We start from the raw sequence: 25,000 nt of genomic DNA, 5'->3' as shown, positions 1-25,000 counted from the left end.
CTGGCCGAACCGGATTCACTCCACCGGCATCGGTAAAATTACACCTACCGACTACCACTTTGCCACCCACCTTTCCGGCTCGGATGCAGTCGAGCGGGCCTGCCCAGGACGTCACGGCTACAATTGTCCGATTACCGGGAATAAAACCCCGCCTAAACTCAGATCCGAACCATGCTGGACCAATTCAAGAAAGGACGGAAATGGACTGGGAACATTTCTAACAAGTTTTATTAACAGTAAAAGACAAAGACAAGACTTAATGCGAATATGCAAGCAAAGAATATTTACAATGATCCAAAAACACGTAAATTCAGTTCTACTTAAAGACGGGACCATACGCTGACACACACACACAAATGAAAAGAAACCCAGAGTTCTTTATTTGACCCTCACAGCCGAGGAGAAAGACAAGTTGGGGGTGAGAGTTCGGATGGGTACCTGGCCGTCGGAGAAAGGGGGTACTCCGTGCTGCGGCACCTGACAATGGTTGCTGGTTTGGTCCCCAGTCGCACGTGTGGGACTCTAGGTTCGTGGCGGAGCTCGGGTTTTGAATGGCCGGGGTCCACGGAGGGGGGTCGGGGTCGCTCTTTCCTTCCCTGTAGAGGGCCAACAGAGACACGTTCGCCGCCTCGACGACCTTCTGCTCAACCCTCGTGATAGCTCTCTCCCCTCAACGGGGAGGGGCCCTTGGTGAAACGCACCTCGCTGTCCGCCTTTGATTGGATATGGTCCTACGGCCCACCCTTCCGTGGCGGGACCTTGGCCCCTGCCGGGAAACCCTAGTCACTCTTCCACGCGGGTTCATACTTGACGAGTAACAGTATCAATGTTGCAAAGGTCGTCGTGAAAGAGTTACAACGTTTGTGGGAGCGGAGAAACCGGAACCGCAAGATCTTGCCTTGGCACGTCAGGGTGCTGTTCAGGTGTTGGTGGTGGATCGTGATGGGCTGGTCATGCAGATGGGATGCTTATTTGATGGCTTGTTAGATGTAACAACCGAGCTAAAAGAAATCGCAACGCACGCCTTTGATTCTCCCACTAGACAAAAGGAAGGGGATCTGACTACACACATACTTAACGACATAACTGACTTTTGGGACATCTGTATGTTGAATGCATATGGTTTCCAGATCCGTAACAATATATATATATATATATATATATATATATATATATATATATATATATATATATATATATATATATATATATATATATATATATATATATATCTTTGTGTGTGTGTAATGTAATTTGAGTATGTATCGCTCTCCATGACAGTTGCATCGTTTTGGAGAGATGAGCAAGGAAGACTCTCTGCTGGTCTGGATGCTGGACTTTGCCTACAGACATCGGATGGAAGCCGTCATCGTGGGTAAGGAATTGTGGAGAAACGAAAGAGCAGGAAACGGTTCAGGGATGAAGAAGATTGATCCGGTGAACGTGTGAGTGGCAGGAGAGGTGAGGGTGGTGACCTGCACCTCATGTTGAGTCTCTCTGTCTCTGTCTCTGTCTCTCTGTCTCTCTGTCTCTCCCTCCCGAGCAGACCTCGAAAGTCATTCGGAACGCTCGACCTCGGACCGGGTGCCCTGCTTACGGAGAGTGGGTACGGCCGTGCACTCTGCTATCCTCGCTCGTCGCCCGCACGCTTACGAAAGGGCCTTGCAGCTGCTCATGGCCGTCCAGGAACAGGTCCCCTACCTTCTCTGCTACAGACACTACATGAAGCTCGTGCTGAAGTTGAAAGCCAAGGTCAGCCTCTGGACAGGCAATGTTCCATAACACCAAGAATGGTGCACGGTTTCTGGTTGTCACTGCTGCTCGAGATTGTGGGTTACCGCATGAAGGTGCATGGCCCAGGTTGTAATTCCTCCGTATAACGTGCAAGGTTGTACGTTAACCTTTGAACTGGGTGATGCGTGCTTTGGGAATACAGACAGGTCTCTATGGGCTCTGTGAATACCAAGATGTTGTGGTGACGTGTTTTCGCAGATAACAATCGATGCCATGCATCCATGGCGTGGTGCTCTGATTGCAAAAATGGTGCTGGGAGAACAATTTGCTGAAACTCCTGGAATTGAACCTTTCGCAGTGAGTTTGTGCTTGTACGCCACGGTTATCCATAGTGTAATGGGCTGGTGTAAACCCACGGATATCTTGTGTGCGTGGTGTGTATCCCGTTGGATGGTTCAGCGGTACGCACACTCGCCTCTAAGCCGTCTAGCCTAGGTTTGAATCCCGACCCTGCTGTAAACTGTCATCCTGGTGCATCTCAGGCCAGGTGATTTGCCAATGCGTGTGCCGTCTGTCGGGTGGACGATAAATTTGGCGTCCCGTCGGCCAGCGTTAGTCGGTGGATGTTAAAGATCCCGCGGTATCCTTCGGGAAGAGGAAGCGAGCTGTCGCTGAAACGCTGAACGAATTACAATAAGAGATAATAATTCCGACCTTTTTCTAATAAGTACTTGTACAGGTGTTGAGACTTGCGGAAGAGCAAAGTGACGAAGAGAATGGATTAATGGATAAAAAAAGGGGAAACATTGGGATGAAACAAACGGACGCACCACGGCACGAGGAGAGGAATTGTGGGAGAAATGTGGGAACAGGATCTCGTTGGGTGTCATAACCTCATTCGTGAAAATGGTGGAGACCGTGACGTCGTAGTGGTGAGTGGTGGACCGGATATCCTGGAGGGATTTGCTCATGATTCCGGAATTTGGAAGACGTTTCCACCGGCGAGAAAAGGGGGGCTTTGAGAGAATGGTGACTATTATCGAGTTTAGACTTGGGAAGGACAACCAGGAAAGGGTTTTCTAGATATCCGGATGTTCTTTGCGTTGAACATGTTTTGGGTGTCACGGGCATCCTCAGTTTGAAGTTTGAGCTCCGTGGTCTAATGTAGTTCAGGGTGCTGTGATTTGGTGAGAGTTTCCAGGTAGTTGTGATGTTCGTCTGCGGTTGCACGTTTTCAGTTAGTTGTGCAGGGAAAGCCTCTATTACACCCTTTAAGCTCAGGTGTACACCAACCCTCGTCCGATACTGTGCGAGCACTGGAAACGACACCATTGTCCGAATGCTTTCATCGTGACGTCGTTGTGGAACTGGTTGCTTATTTGAGGGTTTTGGGTGGTTAGCTTTGTGGAGGAGGTGTACAGATTCCACCCAACGTTACCCGCCTTGTGTTCGTATGTTTTACTTTGTTTCACAGAGGAAGATAGACATGCAGAAGGTGCAGAGAAAAGCCAGGATGTTCTTCGGGCATATTGAGCACCTGATTAACAACAAGCGTGACCGTGATAAGTACGTCCAGGTGAGATTATAATGGTGCGTGCTCCGTTTCCTCGTGGTCTTCTTTACTCTGACTGGAGGGTGCGGAGGTAGCACACATACCGCCTTTCAGCTGTTTAGTTTCGAGTCGAATTCCCAACCCGATTATAAACTGTCCGATTGGTGCTCCGTCGGGAAGATATTGTATCGCATCGTGTACCGTCCTTCGGGTGGATGTTTAGCCGGGTGTCCTGTCTGCTTGAACACCGTTGAATATCCCATGGTGTCTTTTGCAAAAGTAGGCGCGTTCTTGCCAACATTGTCGCTTGTATTATTATTATTATTCGTAACTGTGCCCCAGTTATTACCTCTGCCCATTGAAGGTGGACTGTGGTTATGTTTACACCTCTGCCTGTCTGTCTGTGAGCAGGATATCTCAAAAAAAGTTTATGGATTCAGACCAAAGTTGGTGGACAGGTTGTGTGTGTAACGAGGACGAAGTGATTTGATTTTAGTGAAGATCCGGATCCGGATCCAAGAATTTCTTTTATTACCTCGTGCACGTGAAGCGAAAAGCGGAGTTAAGCAATTGGTTCATGTCCGTCCATGTTACGAGTTTGTGATCGAGGAGCAGCTTATTTAAATCAAATGGTATTCTTTGAACATGAAGAGGAAGACGAGTCTGCCGTTTTGACGTACTTTGACTTTGAATGCGTCCCGATCACACGTGCGCAGAGAGGGGCGAGATATTTTCACTCTCACTGCCTAGCACTGAAACAAAGTGGAAAATCATTCCAACCAGGAAACTTGCTGTTTTTAAGGATGTCATAATGGACACAAACAACAGGCACAGATAACAACTCATGTCACGTGTTCGACAGGGTGATGTAACAGACGCTGTGGAAAATGACGGTAGAACCCAGAATTTATTAATTTGTGCAACTTTTACAATCTTTATTGTATTTAAATTTAATGATACATTTGAACACTGGAGAACAAAAATCACCTTCATAATAAGTACTTTCGAGACCTTCCAGTTTAGCAATACAGCACCTCAAGTTAAACAAGAAAGAGAGCAATCCGAGATCGCAGGCCCTCGTCAGGACTTTTGTGTGATGTTTGTGTACTGGTGTGTTATGTAATTAGAGACATAACGAGAACCACCACTTTATAACTGCTCGTAGTGATGACCGGGTACTAAGACGTCCCGCTGTGATCGGACACCTGATCCTGACCCATGATGTTTATTGTTATTCAATTGAATTGAGAATGGGATTAAAATAAATTCAATTCAGATCAAATGGAAGACCACATAGGTACAAGTCCTGCATTGGAGTCATCAGAAGGAACCTGAACAAGCGAAGATGATGTCATCAGGAGGAACCTGGATAGGATTCACATTTCAGCTGCTACTCCTCTACCCTCAAACCCATCCAGGTGCAGGCAACGTGAACTTCCCTGAAAAATTACTCCAGAGACATAGATAAAGAAAGAGAAATAGAGTAAAAGAGACAAAAGAAAAGAATAAACCAATGTCACCCGCAGGGTGTCCCGTATCTTGCCAAAAGGTGACCACGTGTGACTTCTTTAAGGTCACACTGAGGTGAACAGAGCTGCTATCCACCAGGAGCGACTCCTTGAGGAATATCTGCCGACGAGAGATTCCGATGAGAATCGTTCTGCAGAGTAACCATGAAAAATATGCGTTTGCCTCATGACGTCATAATGTCTCAAGCTTGACATATCTAGAAAGCACTCATCGAGGTGTTCAATTTGAGGTACGACACGATATGGTTCCTAAAACTTGAAAATTTGACCTTAGGGTCAAATATGTTTAACCTTAGGCGCTAACCATGAAGGTCAAGGCCAATCGCCACCAAAAATTAATCAGCTGAGCGCCAGACCATGAACTATATTCCCATGAAGTTTGAAGACGATCCGATCAAAATTACTCAAAAAATAAGGGTTTCGTAGACTCCCCTGATTTGCGACAAAGTGACCTTGACCTTCAAAATTTTGTGCACTGAAAGGGACCTCTATAGGCCTCTGATATGCGAAGTTACAAAAATTTCCAATGATAACTGTGCTCTGCAGAATTTTTTATACGTCATTACAGACAAACAAACAAACAAAAAAATCAACAAATGACGTCATAATGTCTCAAGCTTGACATATCTAGAAAGCACTCATCGAGGTGTTCAATTTGAGGTACGACACGATATGGTTCCTAAAACTTGAAAATTTGACCTTGGGGTCAAATATGTTTGACCTCAGGCGCTAACCATGAAGGTCAAGGCCAATCGCCACCAAAAACTAATCAGCTGAGCACCAAACCATGAACTACATTCCCATAAAGTTTGGAGACTATTCAATTAAAATTACTCAAAAAATAAGGGTTTCGTCGACTCCCCTGATTTACGACAAAGTGACCTTGACCTTTGACCTTGTCCTTCAAAATTTTATGCGCTGAAAGGGACCTCTATAGGCCTCTGATATGTGAAGTTACAAAAATTTCCAATGATAACTGTGCTCTGCAGAGTGATTTATACGTGATTACAGACCAAAAAAATAAAAAAAAAAACATATGAAGGTCAAGGCCAATCGCCACCAAAAATAATCAACTGAGCGCCAGACCATGAACTATATTCCCATGAAGTTTGAAGACGATCCGATCAAAATTACTCAAAAAATAAGGGTTTCGTCGACTCCCCTGATTTGCGCCAAAGTGACCTTGACCTTTGACCTTGACCTTCAAAATTTTGTGCACTGAAAGGGACCTCTATAGGCCTCTGATATGCGAAGTTACAAAAATTTCCGATGATAACTGCTCTGCAGAATTTTTTTATACGTGATTACAAACAAACAAACAAACAAACAAACAAACAAATAAATAAATAAAAAACATACAAGCTGAAACAAGCATACAAAACTTCGTTTTGGCAAGATAAAAATCAAGAATTAGAATGAAAAGAGAAATGTGAAAGGAATAAAGAATTATATATGTAAGGGCACTCGGTGGAGCGCATACCTTCACCACACTGATGAGCTTACATATCCGACTGGTAGACCGGATCTGGATTCGGAACTGAACTAAAATTTAAATCGACTTATTCTGGTCACCAAACCAACTCATCCACCAAGTTTCATCCGAATCCGTCCTCCCTAACCTTTTGAGATATCCTGCTATATATCGGTTTTAGCCCCATCGCTCAATGGTGAAGAATCACCGAAAACATTCTCAGATCCAGATCCGGATTCTGATCTTCATCAAAATCGAATCATTTTGTCCTCGTCACATACCCAAGCTCTCCACCAAGTTCCGTCTCCATCCGTCCACAACTTTGAAATATTTTGTTCACAGACAAACAAGCAGATGAAAAAAAAATCACTCGGAGAGTGACACTTGGCAAAACAGCACAAAGTAGAACGGCACTCGGTATAGCGCACACCTGCCAGGTGGAACAGTTCACGTTTTGTATCCCACCGATGGGCTGGATCTGAACCAAAATCCAATCCACTTGTTCTTGTCACCTATTCAACTCTTCCACCTTGTTTTGTCATAACTCGCCCACAACTTTTTGAGATGTAGTGATTATATATATATATATATATATATATATATATATATATCATTTTTAGAAATTAGGCCTGTGTTGACCTTTTGACCTTAAAATTGATATGTAGTTGAATTCAGTGACCTGACATGAAAATGCTCTTCAAATTCCAAGTCAATCGGATGAAAATTGAGGATTTTAGGAAATCTGGCTCAAATTGGCCTTTTGGTCTATGTTGATCTCAAAATTAATAGGTGTTGAATTCAGCGACGTCATATGCAAATGGTCTTCAAGTTTCAAGTCAAGCGGATGAAAATTGACAATTTTAGAAGCAATTAAACAAAAATTTGGCTTGAGTTGGGTTGACCTTGTGGTCTATGTTGACCTTTTGACCCACGTTGACCTCAAAAGTAAAAGGTGGTCGAATTAATTGACCAGATTTTCAAATCCTGTTCAAATTTCAAGTGAATGAGATGAAAATTGATGATTTTAGAAATTCCACCGAAGATGGTTGACCTTTTGATCTCGTAAACAATCGGCTTCTTGCTCACGACGCACTCTACCGTGTGGTGAAGTTTCGTGAAGGTCTGTTTGAAAGTGAGACCTGGAGGCGATAAACATTTAAAAAAATATATAAAAAAAAAAAACAAACAGAATAACGCACGCAACCAACCAATATACTTAAAAATCTTCTGTTTTCACAAGTGACAGACAAAGGTGAAAACAAAACCTCCTTCGACCTTCGTTGGTGGAGGTGAACATGTTGGGAAGAACTGGGATGAATAGATTTCAGCAGTTACTCACCAGGCTCAAACACTGTTGAAAGATGGAGCCGAGAACCAGACGTAGCATGATGTATCAAAAAGTTGTGCATGGATTGTGACAAAACGTGGTGCGTGAGTTGGGTAGGTGACAAGAACAAGCCCATTCGATTTTGGTGTGACCAGGATGAATGGTGCGGATGCAGATCCGGCCTGTCAATGGAATCCAAAATGTAAATTGTTCGGCCTGGTGTTGGTACGCGCTCTAGCGAGTGCTGTTGCGGTTCCCGCTCCTTTTTTTTGGCCCAAGTCTTTCATGAACCGGTTGGCTAGATTTTACGTTCGCCTGAAGGTGATTTGTGCAGGAAAATGGAAATTGTTCAGGGTGCTGGCGATAGCTCTCACTCCCCCTTTGCAGAAGACACTGTGGGATCTTTAGTGTCCACCGACTAATGCCGGCAGATGGGACACTCGTTTAAAGTCCATCTGAGGGACGGCACACACATTGGTGAATCACCCTGCATGTGAAACACCAGGGTGGTAGTTTATAGGTGGACCTGGATTAACCCAAGCGAGACATCGAGGAAGCAACTGTGCACAATTCGGTAATCTAACAAGCACCATCGCCGGCCCTCTCAAAAAAATTCAAAATTCTACCTCTGACGGCCGTTGGGACGGCAAAGGCAGTCGGACCAGTGTCGTGCTCGCCTCGAAGCTGCTCGATTCCACGGTGTCTTGCTCCCTCGATTCAGGCAGAGCACCACTGAGACAGACTCCTCAATTTCTCCCCTTCCTTGATCCTTCATAGTAAGCCTGGCGTTGGCTTCATGGTTAAGGTGGCTGGCTTAAGATCTAAGGGTCTTGAGTTCAAGTCCCTGTCGTGTGTTGAATTAACACGAGGTGGGCTGAGCCAACCCGTCATCCTTCCGAGGTCGGCAAAATGAGTACCAGCTTACGGGAAACAGGAGGCATTGCATCGGCGGCACAGCTGCACCCCCAGAAAATGATGCAGCCAAGCAGCCACAGGATGCTTACAACTAAATAAATAAATAATCCTCAATAGTGCAATAAAAAAACGTTGTGCTTTGTGGGATCTTCTTCATTCATATGCAGTACATGGCTGTGGGGTAACGTCATTGGCTGAGGGTGTGGCTGTACTACTGATGTGCTGCCCTCTGCTGGGTTAAGGCAGGAATTTGTTCACGGTTCCAGCGATTAAACTCGCCCACTCTTCGTGAAGGACACCATGGGACCTTTAACGTCCACCAACGGATGCTGGCAGACGGGATGCATTGTGGGCTGGATGGAAAGGATTCGGACTCGTCGGTATTATCGAAAAGCAATAGTACGAGTGGCATGTAAGACACATTTTAATGTGGAGGTAATCTGCAGCCCATAGAATCATCAAGCTCATCCTATTTGGGTGCAGAGCTCTTGGACCTGCGCAAGGAAATGACATCGGTTGTTGTTTTAATATTCATCTGATTTGTTTTTCTATAGACTCAACTGGCCTTGCATTATGATGATGGATTCTACAACAATTTGGAAAAACTATTTTTGGAATTTTTGGAATGTCTTGAAGATACGCTTCCCACAACCAAGTTTGATCAGGTAAATAGCCTCAAGGTGTGTTTAGGTTTGTTCAAACGGGCTTATCCCCGAGTCGGGATGGGAGAGCGGTAAGAATTGATGTCGGCGTCGATCACACCGACTGTGTTCTGTTCAGCTTTTGCAGTTGCAGCAGCGGATGGAGCCACAGAAAGGAGATCGAGCGAACAATGGAGTCGTGACGCGTGTCGAGGAGAAAATAGCTTTGGAATTCCTCGTCGATTTGGAATGGAAAAAACCTTCGGTGCAAGACCTCTTGCGTTTGTATTTGAAAGTCTACAGTCCGAGTCCCGTCCTGCATATCGAGCCCCAGGCGAACGCGGCTCCCAGGTCTCGACGTCCGTCTTGGCCTTCTCGCACCAACTCCACAGGAAGGGGGCAAATGAATTTGACGGGCGAAAAGAATGGGCAAAAACGAACCTGCGAAGAATTGGGAAGGCCCGATGGTGTGGATCGGGCAGAGATCAGCCTAAACGAGAGCTCCTTTGGAAAACGGATCAGGTACAGAAACTGCTGCACACCTGGCAACTCATCATGTGTACCTTATCAATCGGGAATGGGTGAAGTGATTTCTGGGAAACTCGAATGGTGTTTTTACAATTTTATTCAGTTTGTGGATTTTGGGCAGCACCGTCTTTTCATCTCGGGAGCATTTCAGTGACCGTCCCAAGTTGCCTTGAGGGCATCAATGAAACCACAATGTGTGGACTGATGTTGTCACATAGACCAGACACGGGGACAGGCAGATTACTCCATCACTGAAGCTGATGAGTGAGCCAGATGAGGTTTTTTTTTTCTGACTATACCACAGCAATATGGGAGTTCTCAACTTTTAGAAGTTATTTGTTTTTTTGTTATCTCTAGACAAATGGAAGGTGACCAATTCCTTAAGACACATTTGACCCCCAGCCTCAAGGATGCCATCCACGGGTCTTCACTCTTTGGTGACCACTCTAAACAGTGTATTTATTGTACCCTTTTAAACTCTCACGCTATTGGATGTTTAGTTATAGCTGCTAGAAGATTGTGAACTTGAACAGTACCTACCTGTATGGCGATTGTGAACTTGAAACTTACATACCTCCGATCGATGCTTCGTATGGAGGGTATTGCTGTATGGCATAGTGTACCGTCCCGAGGATGGATGTTTAGCTGGGTGTCCTGTCTCGTTTCGTCAATATTAACCTTACGTCCTTTAAGTCTGTGTATTTTGTTTCCTGTTGTTGATGAAGCCACGCCGCTGAATTCCAACCCTTCCAGGATTTGCAATGAACCGGCTGAAACGTGCGACAACGGCAATTTGGCGATGGACACATGAGAGGGTGAGTCCTTTTTTTTTAACTATTTTTTTTTTATTAATGGTCTCAGGCATATGAAGCATCTGCGATACAAACACACGAGACAACACTGGACTCGATTTCAGACAGACACTGCCGATGATTTTGGTGTCGGTGGCATAACCTCTCGGGGAACTCTGGGTACTGGCGATGCCACCTCGTAACGTCGCTTTTCTCTTCGCAATCAGCGAGGCCGTGAAGCAGAAATCTCCCTCTATGACATGCCAAGCCACGGGGTTTACCCGTGTCCTATCCTCTGAATGCCAAGCGTGACGTGAGGGAGTGGCATGTATAATTTGGTCTCTGGGGCTCGAACTGCGGACTTCCCCAGATTTATGACGGATGCTCTCACCATTAAGTCCCCGCTTGGGGACATTTCGAGGCTTACAACGAAGGTGACGCAAACCTTTCAAAACGGTTTGAGCGAGTCCAACCTACAACTACAAAGATAGCATGAAGGAATGACGACAGGTGTAGTGACTTGGAGAGTTAAAATGAAAGGACAAGTCTTTTTTTTAATTATATATATATATATATATATATATATTTTCTTTTTTTTTCCTGCCTGTAGTTGGAAGGAACTTACAGAAGAATGGTACGTGCTTTGTTTCTGACTCTGCGACCCATGGTGGAGACGAACCCTTTCGACGTCACTGAGCCGTACACCGGGGCTTCGAGTTTGGAACGGGAGAAAAAAAACCCCAAAACAAACCGAGTTCCTGTATTGGACGTGCGCCTGGGGTAGCCTTGCCATTTATAATGGGCGTGTGTGTGTGTGTGTGTGTGTGTGTGTGTGTGTGTGTGTGTGTGTGTGTGTGTGTGTGTGTGTGTGTGTGTGTGTGTGTGTGTGTGTGTGTGTGTGTGTGTGTGTGTGTGTGTGTGTGTGTGTGTGTGTGTGTGTGTGTGTGTGTGTGTGTGTGTGTGTGTGTGTGTGAGAGACAGTAATAGCACTTTTATTTTTGATTCTCTTTCCTTTTCTCGATAGCTGCAATTGTCCAGCATTTGGATATTTACCCTACACTAAACGAGCTTCTCCACCTGGAAGTGCTCTGAACTCACCTGGTCCTGACATCACAGCAAAACATTTGGAGCAAGCTCGTCCACTTAGGAGAGGACGTCAGAATCACAGCTCAGGTCTTCAGTTGAATTTTCAAAACATTTTTGTATAGTTTTTCCATACACGGTGTGAAAAGTTCTCTTGTTTATAAAAGTATTTTGTAAATTGTTCCGTTTTCTCACCTCTGTCAGTTTCATGGATGGTTTTGAAATTTGATTACCCTCCTCGTAAGTCCCTTCGTTGTTCGGCCGAGTGTGGTCGAATCCGTTTATTCCTGGTAGTGAAACACCCTTTAACCCATGGCTACAGAAAACAGACTTTTTGGAACACCGGCCAAATTTTCCACCCGATCATCATGTGACTTTAAGAAATTCTCCACAGGTCGGCGCTCCTATGTTGAAAGTTTCATGTCAATTGCTGCAGCAGTGGCGGAAAAAAAACAAAATAAAGGTAAAAAGTGAGGGCCTCGGCCAAAGTTCCACAACATAGTTGTGGATGCCTATTCGAGGGCCAGTCAATAAGTAACCTAAAATGGCAATATAAATTTGAGAATGTAATATATGTAGTTGTGGACGACATATGTTATATCTATGGGTAAGTCATGCTTTGCCTGTTTTTGATCTGGCGACATTGAGCGTGTGATGTCAGCAGAGCAGTTCCAAGATGGTGGCTCCTTTAGAAGCACGCACCAGGGAGGAGCAACGTTCTGTCATCCGTTTCGTGGGAAGTTAGGGTGTGATCCCAGAATGAAGATGCAACATGGTGACGCACGTTTATCGCTGCAGCAGGTGTACGACTGGGACAGGAAGTTTAAAAGTGGAGTGTCCAGTGTGGCAGACGCTGCTCGCTTGGGCCAGCCTCACACGGGGAAATGGTTGTAGGAGTTGAGCGTGTGCCAAGGGAAAACTGTCACTTTACGCTGGATGAAGTGGTCTCCCAATTGAACATTAGCCATGGTTTAACACACCATATGATTCACAACGTGCTGGGGGTCCTTCAAGCTGGGTGCCGAGACAACTCCCACCCGAACTGAAAGTACGGCGAATGAACGCATGTGAAGAACTTATGCGATGTCACGAAACAGAAGGCGACGCTTTCTTACAGCGTGTGGTGACTGGGGATGAAATCTGGGTCCACCACTTTCAGCCAGAAATGAAGATGGCAGGCAAAGAGTGGCACCGTTCAACTTCACTGAAGCCCAAAACATTCCACACACAGCCCTCTGCTGGAAAAGTGATGCTGACGCTCTTCTGAGATAGCCAAGGCCCACTTGTAGAGTATTACATGCCCAGAGGGACCACAGTCATCAGTGCATCATACTGCGACCTTAAAAATCAACGGAAACCAGCAATCAGATCACAACGTCGTGGACGACTCGCTACCGATGTTTCGCTGCAGCATCACGATGCTCGGCCCCATACGACAGCTGCAACAATTGAGGACATGCATCTTGAGTGTCTTCCTCATCCACTCTACTCGCCAGACGTCACCCCTTCGGATTACCACATCTCTGGGCCACTTAAAGAGGCGCTTGGTGGAACCACTTTCCGATCCGACGAAGAGGTCCAAGAGGTGGTGCACGGATGCCTCCACAAGCAGCCAATATAATATATTTTTTTTTTCTGGAGCGATCCAGGCCGTAGTAAACCACTGGAAAAAAAAATGCATTGAACTGGAGATGATGTTGAAAAATAACACGGTTGTTACACACGTACATTCAAGAAACAATTTGTGAAAATTATTTTAAGGTTACTTATTGACTGGCCCTTGTACTAGTTTAAGTGTTCACTTTTAAATAACATGCACGGAACGATGCACCTGCAGGTCAGATCCTTGGTGTTTTACCCCACGAAGCATGGGAAGAACCACACAATGTCTCACCGAGGAAACGCTATACACACACACACACACGACAATCACACCCATACTCACATATATCATGACTCCTGCCACACCCAACGGTGTTGCAAGTTTCGTGGAAGAAAGCCGGCTCGTTTTAATCACAAAATGTTTATTTTTTTTATCAAATATGTAAATTAAAATGTCACGGAGACAAAGTGCAGCTTTAAAGCCAAACAAACATGGACACCTTGCGAGAGACGAACAGCTGTTTCACAACTCACAGGAATACAGGCACTCGCACGGGCTGCCTCAGACATCGACACAATGACACCTGGTAACCACAAAGGTGCACCATGTTCACAATACAGGTAAAACATTCGAAATTACTCACCGAAGCAAACGGGCATTTCTGCGCCGAGAAAGAAAAACGAACTTCATTCAGGCTGGGGACAAATCGACGCACACACACAAACCGGACCGGTACATCCTGGTATTCAGCAAATCAAAACACCGAGTGTCTATGGAAGACGAAACGTCTGCCCCGTTAACTAAAGGGCTCGTACTATAAACCACATTACAAAACACTACCTGTACATTTTAGGTGTGGCTATACCATCAGCAGTGGACACACGGTCGTATTGCACTCTGGGATACAGACATCAGCTGCATAATGGGTGAGGTTTGACATGAGGACTGATTGACATTTCATTTTAAAAAGAGAAAAAAAAAGTGCAAACTCTTATTCATTAAGAAACGAGGCAGAGGTGGGCCCCGGTCGAGGCGCAATCTCACGAGGGGGTGGGGAGGAACTTTACGATTTAAATAATACTCATTTGACCAACAATGCCTAAGGGAGGAAAAACATGGAGTGCTGATCAAATCTCTGCCAATCGGAAGCTCACACCTCGGTCCGGTGAAACCACCGCCCGGCACGCGCATGGGTAGCTTGAAGCTCCATCGATGAAGCTCATCATATTGTGGTTCCGAGGACGATCACCTGGTGATTCGAGCTCAGTCGCAAGTTGGACAATGACTTGTACCTGACAGGTGGCCCTTTGCCTAACATTTGGGATCCATTAGCAAAATGTGCTCAATTTGCAGTGTGACCGCGATCGGGGAGTTGTTAGTCGCGTGATTATTATTCAGGCAGTCCCATCCGGCTGTGACAATATCAATACTAGGAGTCCAGGTAACCTCATAACGGAGGGCCTTCTGATGTTCGACTCACAGGTCCAATTCGATGATGACATCTTCCATCTGCTTCTGCAACGTTTCCTTTTGTACTGCAGTGGGGAGGGGGTTTCCAAAGGGGGAAGGGGTACAGGTATTATTACATCACAGATATGTAAAGGGTGCAGGTTTATTTTAATGGTAGTGAATCTGAACACCTAATCTCCCAATGATTTATTTATTCCTATCCAGCCTGTGGAAGCTGGTTGCATCATTTTCTGGGGGCACAGCTGCGCCACTGATGCAATGTCCCCTGTTACCAGTAAGCTGGTACTCATTTTACCGACCTTTGAAGGATGACGAGCTGAGTCAACCCACCTGGTGTTTATTCAACAGCACGACAGGGGCTTGAACTCAAGACCTTAGAATCTTCAGCCAAGCACAGTAACCATTGAGCCAACACCAGGCTTCCCCGAATGATGATACGACATACAAATAAACTTCAGAAAGAGAGCAGGCCATTTCATCCATCGTGCCTGAATTACAACATTATACTTTCTATTTTAGCATTTACAACTACCGTACATTTACACGAAAACTACCTGCAGTGCCTTCAGAAAGTATTCACACCCTTCGACTTTTGTCACATTTTGTCGTCGGTTACAGTCTGAATATAAAATGGATTCAATGTATATTATTTTTTGTCACCGATCTACACAAAATACCCCAGAATGACAAAGTGAAAACTTGTTTTTCGAATTTTTTTGACAAATCTGTAAGTATTTCAACCCTTTTGCTCTGACACTCCAAATTGAGCTCAGGTGCGTCCAATTTCCTTCAATCATCTTTGAGATCTCTCGACAACTCGATTGGGGTTCTGCTTGGCCAATTCAATTGATTTGACATGATTTAGAAAGGAACACACCTTTCTACACAAGGTCCCACAGTTGACTGTGCATGTCAGAGTAGAAACCTTACCATGAAGTCCAAGGAACTGTCCATGTATCTCAGATATAGAATTGTGAGGAGGTGATGATCTGGCAAAGAAAGGGTTTAAAACAATTTCAAATTGTTGAAATTTCCCAAGAGCACAGTGAGCTCCATCATGAGGAAAAGGAAAGAATATGGAACTACCCAGACTGTTTCTAGAGCTGGCCATCAGACCAACTGGACAAGAATGACCTTGATCAGGGAGGTGACCACAAACCCAATGACCACTCTGACAGAACTGCAGAGTTCCTTGACTGAGATGGGAGAACCTGCTAGAAGGACAACAATCTCTGCAGCACTTCACAAATCGAGGATTTACGGGAGAGTGGCCGGACAAAAGCCACTCGTGAGAAAAAAAAAGGCACATTGCAGCATGCCTGGAGTTTGTAAAAAAGCACGTGAAAGACTATGATGGCATGAGGCAAAAGATTCTGTGGTCTGATGAGATGAAAATTGAACTCTTTGGCCTGAATGCAAAGCGCTACATCTGGCGGAAACCGAGCACAGGTCATCACCCGTCTAACACCATCCCTACCGTGAAGCATGGTGGTGGCGGCATCATGCTATGGGGCTCATTTTCAGCAGCAGTGACTGGGAGACTTGTAAGGATAGAGGGAATAATGAATGGAGCCAAATAAAGACAAATCCTTGAGGAGAACCTGCTTCAGAGTGCAAAATTCCTTAGACTGTGGTGAAGATTTACATTCCAACAGGACAATGACCCAAAGCATGCAGCTAAAGCAACACTGGAATGGCTTCAGAACAAGAACGTGAAAGTCCTCGAGTGGCCCAGCGAAAGCCCAAACTTGAAACCCGTTGAGAATCTGTGGATAGACTTGAAGATTGCTGTTCACCGACGCTCTCCATCCAACTCGACAGAGCTTGATCAAATCTGTGAAGAAGAATTGGAGAAAATCCCCAAATCCAGATGTGAAAAGCTGGTACAGACATACCAAGGAAGATTCAAAGCTGTAATCACTGCCAAAGGCGTTTCTACAAAGTACTGATCAGGGGGTTCAATACTTTTGTAAATTCACCTGAAAATTTTCTAAAAACATGTTTTCACTTTGGCATTGTGGGGTATTTCTTGTTAATTGGTGAATTTTTTTTTAATTTAATCCATTTGTAATTCAGGCGGTAACAAAAGTCAAGGGGTGTGAATACTTTCTGAAGGCACTGTACATTGTCTTCTTTAATTCCATTGGGGGGGGGTGGTGAATTATCACACTGCCTTGTAATACATATGCCTGGTGTTGGTTTAATGGTTAGGGTGGTGGGCTTTGGATCCTAGGGTCCCGAGTTCAAATCCCACTCAGCTGTTGAATTAATACCAGGTGGGGTTAACTCGGCCTGTCATCCTTCCGAGGTCGGCAAAATGAGTGCCAGCTTGCTGGTATCCTGTGTCGGAGTAGCGACCCGTCCAGGATTGTGCCCAATAGCCAAGGAGACTGCTTTGGCAGCACCGACGTTCTGCACAAAGTATGGTCCCAATGTCCTCTCCTTTCCTTGTAATAGAATCTATTAAATAGATGGTGTTTAAGTGCCAACCACACCTTCCCTCAGGGTATTAGAGTTCATCCAATGTGCGGAGTAGCTTCTCATAGGCAGCACTTGACTATGGGGTTGCATCATTGCTTGGGAGTGCAGCTGATGCAATGTCCCCACTATGCTGGAGCCACATGCATCGATACAATTTGTTCAGGAGGTCAGAGATGACTCTCCAAACTTGGCAAGTACATTCCAGGAGTGGAATTTCTCCACCCCCCCTCCCCCACCCCACGGAGTCACCTCATGGTAGCACGCACACCTGAAGAAACCGTACCTTCGCTCAGGTTTCCAATGATGCAATGCTTGTCCAGAAACGTTTCACATTCGCTCCTTCCCAGGCCGAGACAAAGCATGTTAAAAATGAACGTTCTTGGAAGGTGGGTGTTGGGGGGAGGGGGAGGGGGAGGGGTAAGAAATATAATTAATTTGATCAGAGCAAATCTGACAAACTTTTAAGAGCAACAGATATCTAGAAAACCGCCGCAGTGGTTCTGATGGCAAGACCGGCAGGTCATACTTACGAGAGCTGTCCGAAGGTGAGGTTCTCGTTGGTTCGGTTTTCATCATCCCTTTCCTCTGGGGTCATCAAGTACCACTTCTGGCTGTTCAAGAATAAGCGAGCGAACGTCCATGGATGGCAATTGGCACCATGTGATCAACGTTTGACACAAATACAGGTTACACATGCCTACAACACAAGCTCCACTCAACTGGGTTTTCTTCTTCCCTTATCGGTACATTTATTAATCGGCTCTCGAGAGGTGGCATCAATACCTTGGCATTGAGAGAATGTATGAAATGGTGTGTTAAGACACAAAAGACACTTACAAACCACCATTTTGATACTCACTGCGTGGTTGGCGATTGCTTGTTGCGTTCGCTGTGCACAGCGTCGAGGAAGGCCGCATCCCAAAATCGCGACGTGTGCCTGCACGCAGGGCGAGTTCATGTCGCCATTAAACTGCTTGTGTGTAAAAAGTTGCAACAGAAAAGCATCGAAAAGATATGAACCTGAAAATCAATCACAGGGTTCAGAGACTCGATGGGAGTTACTGAAGTGGAGACGAGAAATCAAAAGATGATTATTATGGTTGCAACTCAAACTAGAACGGCACTCGGTAGAGCACATACCTCCGCCAGGCTGAACAGTTTACATTTTGTATCCCACTCGATAGGCTGGATCTGGATTCGGACCTTAACCAAAATCTAATCGGCTTGTTCTCGTCATCCAACCAACTCATCCACCGAATTTTGTCATAACTTGTCCATAACTTTTTATCTACCGTGACGTCAAATCCACATGGCAAGCTCGTACGTTCGAGGCACTGTGGTTGGAAAATGAAAAGTTAATTATTTTATTCGATGTTCTCTCTTCGTTATCCTCATACGCAGACCTTCGCATAGTGCCGGCTCAAAAAAAAAACAAACCCTCAAACTCGCATCCACCTATAAGGTGTTTGAAAACCATCCGGAATAACGAGCATTTCAATATCCCACAGCACCCGAAGGATTGTACGACCCTCGCTTTGCCAGGCCCGTGCCTTGGAAACATTTGGTGATTAAAATGGAGTACCTGGCTAAATAGCTGGAGCTCTGGCATTCACGAGTCCTTTGGCTGAAGCGGTCCCTGCCAGGCCAGGTACACAAGTTTGTAAATTACCAGCATTCCTTTTATGTTTCGATAACCGACGTCACATGTACACCGAGACCTTGGAACATTGTGGGGGGTTACAAAAATATATATATATATATATTATTTGCATTTCTCTTGTTTTTACCGTCTAAAGAGATTATTTAACACCAATATTATCACCAGGATGACATCAAAAACGGAGGTTTGTGGCATGACAACCGAAATCACTTGTGATGTCACGACCTGGGTTCATCGATTTGGTGTTCCCATCTGAGGGCACAACCCATAATGCTGTGATTCCAGGTTCAAATCCCACACGTCATGGTTCTTCTCCATTATTGGGTTGGCAGGATGGCTTAGCGATACACAGACTCCCCTCGAAGCTGGTCATCCTGGGTTTGAATCCCGGCCCAGCTATAAACTGTCATGCTAGTGTTTCACAGGCACGGCGATTCATTATTCGGAAAAATGGTGCTTCCGAATCAAAGATCAATAAACAATGAGAGAAGTTAATGAACCGATTGTTTGGAGTCGATCCGCAAGCTGCGTTTCGGATGTCAGGACGTAGACGTGTCGGATACGAGGGACAAGCGGGAGACTGAAGTTACTGTGCATCTCAAAAGTATCCTTTAATTTGAGAAATAATTTGATGTCTTAATGGAGAAAGCGCACTTCGTACTCCGATGTTGAAACACGACAGGTAGAATTGGTGAGGAGACGCACATGAGGAGATATGAAGTTTCTCTCGGTTATTAATCACGAACACGTCTGAAAAATATTCAACGAAAACAAAGGCACTTTGGGCCCTGCTTCTGCGAGATGAACCGACTCACCAGATGGGCTGCTGTTTCAGATGGGAGTACAAATAAGCTTTCACTTTCTGTCGCTCTGCGTTTACCTCTGCAGGGAAAAGGAGGAAGCAATTAAATCGGCATGAGTCACATTGAGAACTCGTGACAAGTCAAGGATGTATTGGCTGGGCTGGGCCACCAACACCAGATACAGGAGATGGGGGAGAGGGGAAGAGAGAACAGGAGACCGGGGATTGGGGGGAGGGAGGAGAACATCATGTAGATCTGGGGAGGGGAGGGGGGTGGAGGTGGAGGAAAACGAGGGACGAAGGGGTGGAGGAGAGCAGAAGACGGGGAGTGAGTGGGAGTCCTGGAGACGGACATCAATTAAAGGAACACTTTACACACCTGTGCCAAGTCCATCATCGTCGCCATCCTGTTTGCTTTCGGCCTTTCTGTGGTTTAAAAAGGAAAAAGAAGAATCAACCATTTCAGAATGACTCCTCGTGACAGCAAGCTTCAGACGTGGACAGCTGGTGAAACATAACAGGAACTGCATGGTTCTATATCTTCCCGAAAGTTTGTTCCTATATGTCTTCCCCGAACCTCAAAACCAGATGCCAATTAGGCAGGACGATTGAAAAACGCAATCCGTTTGGTCATCGTCACTCACAAGCCGCTCTTGTCATCTCCCAGCACGAGATGCCGGAGTTCCCGGAAATCGAACACGTCTCGCCATCGAGCCGGTGTCTTGTTCTGACCTTTGGTCGCGTTTTTCTTGAAGAATGAGGGCTCTGTTGTTGCGTGGCCTGTGAGCGAAAAGGTTTGAAGTCAGAGAATCACTGGATGCAGACTGGTTGAGCAATCGTCCAACAAATTAATTATTTCATCATTTTTTTTTTTTTGAATTAAAAGAGGAAACTGAAATCACGACAAGTGAATGTGCATTGCACGGCCACCAGAATGGCATGCCAGGGGTTGAGGGTACGAATCTGGCTGAAGCAGTACTTGCGGTATTAAGGAATTGGACTCACATTTCTGAGGACCTGAAGAAGTCGCAGATATAACATATCTAGTGATATATATTCCCTGACGAGGAACTCCAATGCGGGAGGAGGCCATTATGCCGACCGAAGCCTGTGATACCATTGCCAACCTGTGGTTGTTTGTCTGTGTTCTATCCTTTATAAATGCTGAGCGCCAAAGCGAGTAAGCAGCACGCACCATTTTTGAAGTCTTTGGTATGACTCGGTCAGAATTCGAACCGTCGACCTCCCAGACTCGGAGTAGATTTATGAACCAGTACACCACAGAGTCTGGTGTAAGGTGTCACTATAATGCTGCTACAAGATTGTCAATAAAAAGTCAAAAACATTCCAGGTGCGGGGGTGACCTGCCTCGCCAAACTGGTACAGACGGGACGCCGGACTACACTTCGGAGTCGACACTGAACGCCTTCAGGGAAACTATGAATGCACATCAAAATGATCCCTTTGAAAAGGCAGTGCCACAGACCTTCTCCTCAAGACCGGAATTAAGATTTCAGGCCAACCAAGTATTACATCTGCAAAAACGGTTAAAATTTTAACCCCATGACCCCCATCCTTTTACAAACATAATATGTCGATAGAATCTCACATGTTACACAATAATGGTTCGTGTAACAACGAGTCACTCGAATTGCAAGCACTCCTACGGAATGACCAACACCAGCAAGATGGAACGTTTAAAGGCACAGGCACACAATGACCTGCACTTTCGGAAAGACGTGCCACGGTGTTAGAAACTTACTCATGTAGTAGTAAGTGAAACACATCGTCATGAGGTTTTTGGCCGGTCCGAAGTCGTCCAAGTTATGACACCTGGAAGGACATGGCATTGTAACATGTGACGACACGCATGTACGAGTACAAAGTGAAACAAAACCTGTTAGCGGTAGTTCAGAGAAAATGCTTCGCTGTCGTTGCATCACAATCCACTTCCCAAGACTTACTCGAACAGAACGACAGCAATCGATTGCACCAAGCGGAAAAACGTCTGTTCCGACACGAGCTTCGAGTTGCACCGCTGCAAACATACAAACAAAACCTCATCATAAACCACTCCTTGGTATCCCCCCCCCCTGTGGTTAGTTGATGGTATCACCAATGATTGGAGGGGGGAGGTGGAGGGGAAGAAGTTAATTGGAGGGGAGGAGGGGAAGGAGAAAGTCAATCAGCTCACACCTGTTTGAAGGAGGTAGAGAAAACTGTCTCAGGCACCATTTCAGAATATCCCATAAATGCTCGAATGGGTTCAGATCCCTCCCCACATTTTGTTTCTGTCTCCATCTTGTCCACCCCTTGCATTCTGTCCATCTCCATCTATTTTCTCCCTTGGCCCTGCTATTGGTGTTTCCCCCTTCTCTTTCTGTTGTTCCTTTTGTTATATTGCATCCTGAACTCCAACCCTCAACAGAATCTTTGCACACACAATGTTATGGTCACTTGCTCCTAAATGCTCCCCAACCTCCACCATATCGTACTGTTTTTACAATCTCTAATCTCTACCCATACAGAATCCTCAACATTTATTCATTCCTTAATGTCACCCCTTTCTCTTGATGCAATGCTGTCCTTTACCCAGATATCTACTCCTCCTCCTCCGATTCTCTCCTTCCTATCACACCGATACACCTTGTAACCTTCTAATCCTGTCCTCCAGTTACTCTCCTCCTTAAACCTTAAACCATGTCTCACTCACTGCAACTCTATCGTACTCCTCGTTATCTACTTTGGCTTAAAGTTCTTCCATCTTATTATTTAAACTTCTCGCATTGGTACAGAATATATTTAACTTTTCCCTTTCCTGAAGTTCGATTTTCTTGCTTGGCCTAACTCTTCACAATTACATCATCCATCCATCCATCGGGATCATACTCTCTTTGTGCAGAGCGTTGGTGCTGCCTAAGCAGTCTCCTTGGCTATTGGACACAATCCTGGATACACAGAATACCAGCAAGCTGGTACTCAATGTGCTGACCTCGGAAGGATGACAGGTACAGTCAACCCCACCTGGTATTAATTCAACAGCCGAGTGGGATTTCAACTCAGGATCCTGGGATCCGAAGCCCACCACCCGAACCATCAAGCCAACACCAAGCATAATTACATCATCAGTTCCTTCCTTAATACCTTACACACCTTCTTCTCACCTAAAGAAAGCCTGAATTCTTGAATTTAAGCCTGAATTTAATTCTCCTTTATCAAGGCTCATCCTTGATCACGTCGCTGGGTTCTTAATTCACCATTTTTTTTTTTGGGCCTGCTGAACAATGGAACAGGCCACAACGATTTCGTAATGATCGTTTTTTTCCCCCCCACTTTCCTCACTCATATCATTGAATGCCTGATCATCATTGCTACAAACAGTTGGATACATTGCAATGCTTTATAAACGTCGGGAGACGCCAACATTCGTGGCTTTATTTAATTTCCGCTCGTTCCATAGCCAATAAAATCTCTTAATCTCAGCAGAATTTCAAAATTTAAACTCTACTGACTTCATCAGTAGTTCCGACTGCTAAAAAAATTAATATTTTTTTTTGAAAAAGAATGTTCATTTGTCCATTTCGGACATTGCTTGACATTCCCAGACGTCTCCGGATGCACGATGTTTATATGACCGATCGGCAATCGCCAATCGCTTGCCAAGCCGTTCCTTATCAACCATTTTGTTGGAGTGCTTTCCCGAGTGCTTAAGCCACTTGGCGAGCACTCTACAATATTCAGTCACTGAATTTCCAGTATCGATCAACTTAACAAAGTTCAGGGCCCACTCGACTGCATTTGGCCCCGTATTGTCGTGCGGTGCCTCGCGCACTGAAAATGTGCAATTTTATTTCACACCACATTTCCCCTTTTTACACGATCTTTCATTATATGACCTGTCACTTCGGCATACATAGGTGCATATAAAAAAAAAAATTAACATTTCGCTTTTCAAAGTTTCTTCAACCATTTCGTTGGAGTGCTTGCTTGAGTGGTTAAGTCACTTTGCGAGCACTCTTCAAGCTTCGATGTCAAGACGGTGGCTCGGTACTCCGTGGGACTACCCATTCTGAGAATGTCCATTCTCAGAAAAACACAACTAGATCATGACATAAACCTCCCACCAAAATTTTATCAGGATCGGATCAAAACTCACGGAGCTATGCTCGGGACAGACAGACAGACAGACAGACAGACAGACAGACAGACAGACAGACAGACACACACACACACCAATAACGAATATAGTGGTCACTTACTGATTCGTGAACCAAAAAAATGTTGCTGTTTGGGTGTGTTTTACCACCCTTCCCTTCCCCTCCCCTCACGCCGCCTTCCCTTCCCCTCCCCTCATGCCACCTTCCCTTCCCCTCCCAGCATGCCACATTCCCTTCCCATCGTGCTGCCTTCCCTTCCCGTCCCCTCCCCTCACGCCACCTTCCATTCCCATTGTGCTGCCTTCCCTCCACCTCCGCACATGCTTTCCTCCTCCAAAACCCCCTCCACACCTCCCATGGACATCTCTGAGTGCTGTCTTAACATAGCCAATTTCATTCCTGTACTACCCCCCCCTCCCCTTCTCCACAAGTCAAGAACTCTTCCCCTTATGCTTACCTCTTCCCAAACCTCCTCCATCCTCACTCTCACACCCCTCCCCTACGTGTATAGCAACGTTTGGTGAGGCGTTGCTCTCCCCACCGCCCCCCCTTCCTCGCCCCTCTCCTGTCTCCTCTCTCCCTCCCCTCCCTATTAATATTCCTGCCAGCAAAGAGACGGATTGTATTTGCTAGTGTGTAATCAATAGATGGAGTGTAATATTTATTGTCAAATAAATGGAACAGTTTGGCACCAATCCCAAATCTTCCACTCCCATTTCCATTCCCACTCCCCACCTATTGCACACAATGCCACACGGGTTTAACATTTTGCACAACAGGTGGAAACAATCAAAATGAGGATCCCACAATGCACTGCACTAATATCATAACATTTAACAGGAAGATGGGATAGCGAAGTGTTTCTGAACAAAGCACTCATTTTGCTCTTTGATCTGCCGTGGCAGGAAGACGACGGACGCTCAAGCTCACCTGTTCACAAAGGAAGCGGGAGAACCACAGACGTCCCGTGCTGTGCATTTCTTGGCAAAGTTTGCCAAACCTTGACTTGTCGTCCGAGCTCACGTCCGTCCTGCGAACGCAATGTCCACCACACGTCGTACGTCTAACCTCAATGAAAATGTACACACTAGTACACACCAACATCTTACAATCAAATGTACAATTAAGGTTCAACTCAAAATCGGTTAAGGTTTCAGACTTCAGCTACAATTCCGACACTTCATCTCGTGAACGGTTTCAAACTTTATGCGAAAGTTTCTTCCTTTTGTTCCGAGAAATCATTGAAATTTTTTTCT

At 45.4% G+C, this 25,000-nt stretch overlaps 2 protein-coding genes across 2 annotated transcripts in view; one reads left to right on the top strand and one right to left on the bottom strand.

Annotated features, from left to right (window-relative positions):
- Positions 1-11,752, top strand: part of LOC147012429 (uncharacterized) — a 35,301-nt gene extending 23,549 nt beyond the window's left edge. The window contains exons 2-9 of the mRNA XM_085856639.1: positions 1,282-1,375; positions 1,547-1,847; positions 1,993-2,091; positions 3,209-3,310; positions 9,083-9,193; positions 9,309-9,691; positions 10,451-10,512; positions 11,099-11,752. Coding sequence (XP_085712765.1) covers positions 1,282-1,375; positions 1,547-1,847; positions 1,993-2,091; positions 3,209-3,310; positions 9,083-9,193; positions 9,309-9,691; positions 10,451-10,508 — 1,148 coding nt within the window. The 3' untranslated portion in view covers positions 10,509-10,512; positions 11,099-11,752. The remainder of the gene's footprint in view (positions 1-1,281; positions 1,376-1,546; positions 1,848-1,992; positions 2,092-3,208; positions 3,311-9,082; positions 9,194-9,308; positions 9,692-10,450; positions 10,513-11,098) is intronic.
- A 1,826-nt stretch (positions 11,753-13,578) lies between these two features.
- LOC147012428 (uncharacterized protein KIAA0513-like) overlaps positions 13,579-25,000 on the bottom strand; it is a 15,010-nt gene continuing 3,588 nt past the window's right edge. Inside the window, exons 3-12 of the mRNA XM_085856638.1 lie at positions 24,675-24,774; positions 21,552-21,625; positions 21,350-21,420; positions 20,232-20,367; positions 19,967-20,013; positions 19,601-19,667; positions 17,985-18,062; positions 17,656-17,736; positions 17,409-17,503; positions 13,579-14,709 (exon numbers count right to left, since the gene is read on the bottom strand). Coding sequence (XP_085712764.1) covers positions 14,651-14,709; positions 17,409-17,503; positions 17,656-17,736; positions 17,985-18,062; positions 19,601-19,667; positions 19,967-20,013; positions 20,232-20,367; positions 21,350-21,420; positions 21,552-21,625; positions 24,675-24,774 — 808 coding nt within the window. The 3' untranslated portion in view covers positions 13,579-14,650. The remainder of the gene's footprint in view (positions 14,710-17,408; positions 17,504-17,655; positions 17,737-17,984; positions 18,063-19,600; positions 19,668-19,966; positions 20,014-20,231; positions 20,368-21,349; positions 21,421-21,551; positions 21,626-24,674; positions 24,775-25,000) is intronic.

This window comes from Eptatretus burgeri, chromosome 15 (assembly GCF_056783735.1).
Source record: "Eptatretus burgeri isolate ZD-2024b chromosome 15, Ebu_testis_v1, whole genome shotgun sequence".
Taxonomy (NCBI): Eukaryota; Metazoa; Chordata; class Myxini; order Myxiniformes; family Myxinidae; genus Eptatretus; species Eptatretus burgeri.
Note: the sequence above shows the minus strand (reverse complement) of the source record. Positions and strands in the feature narration are given on the sequence as shown.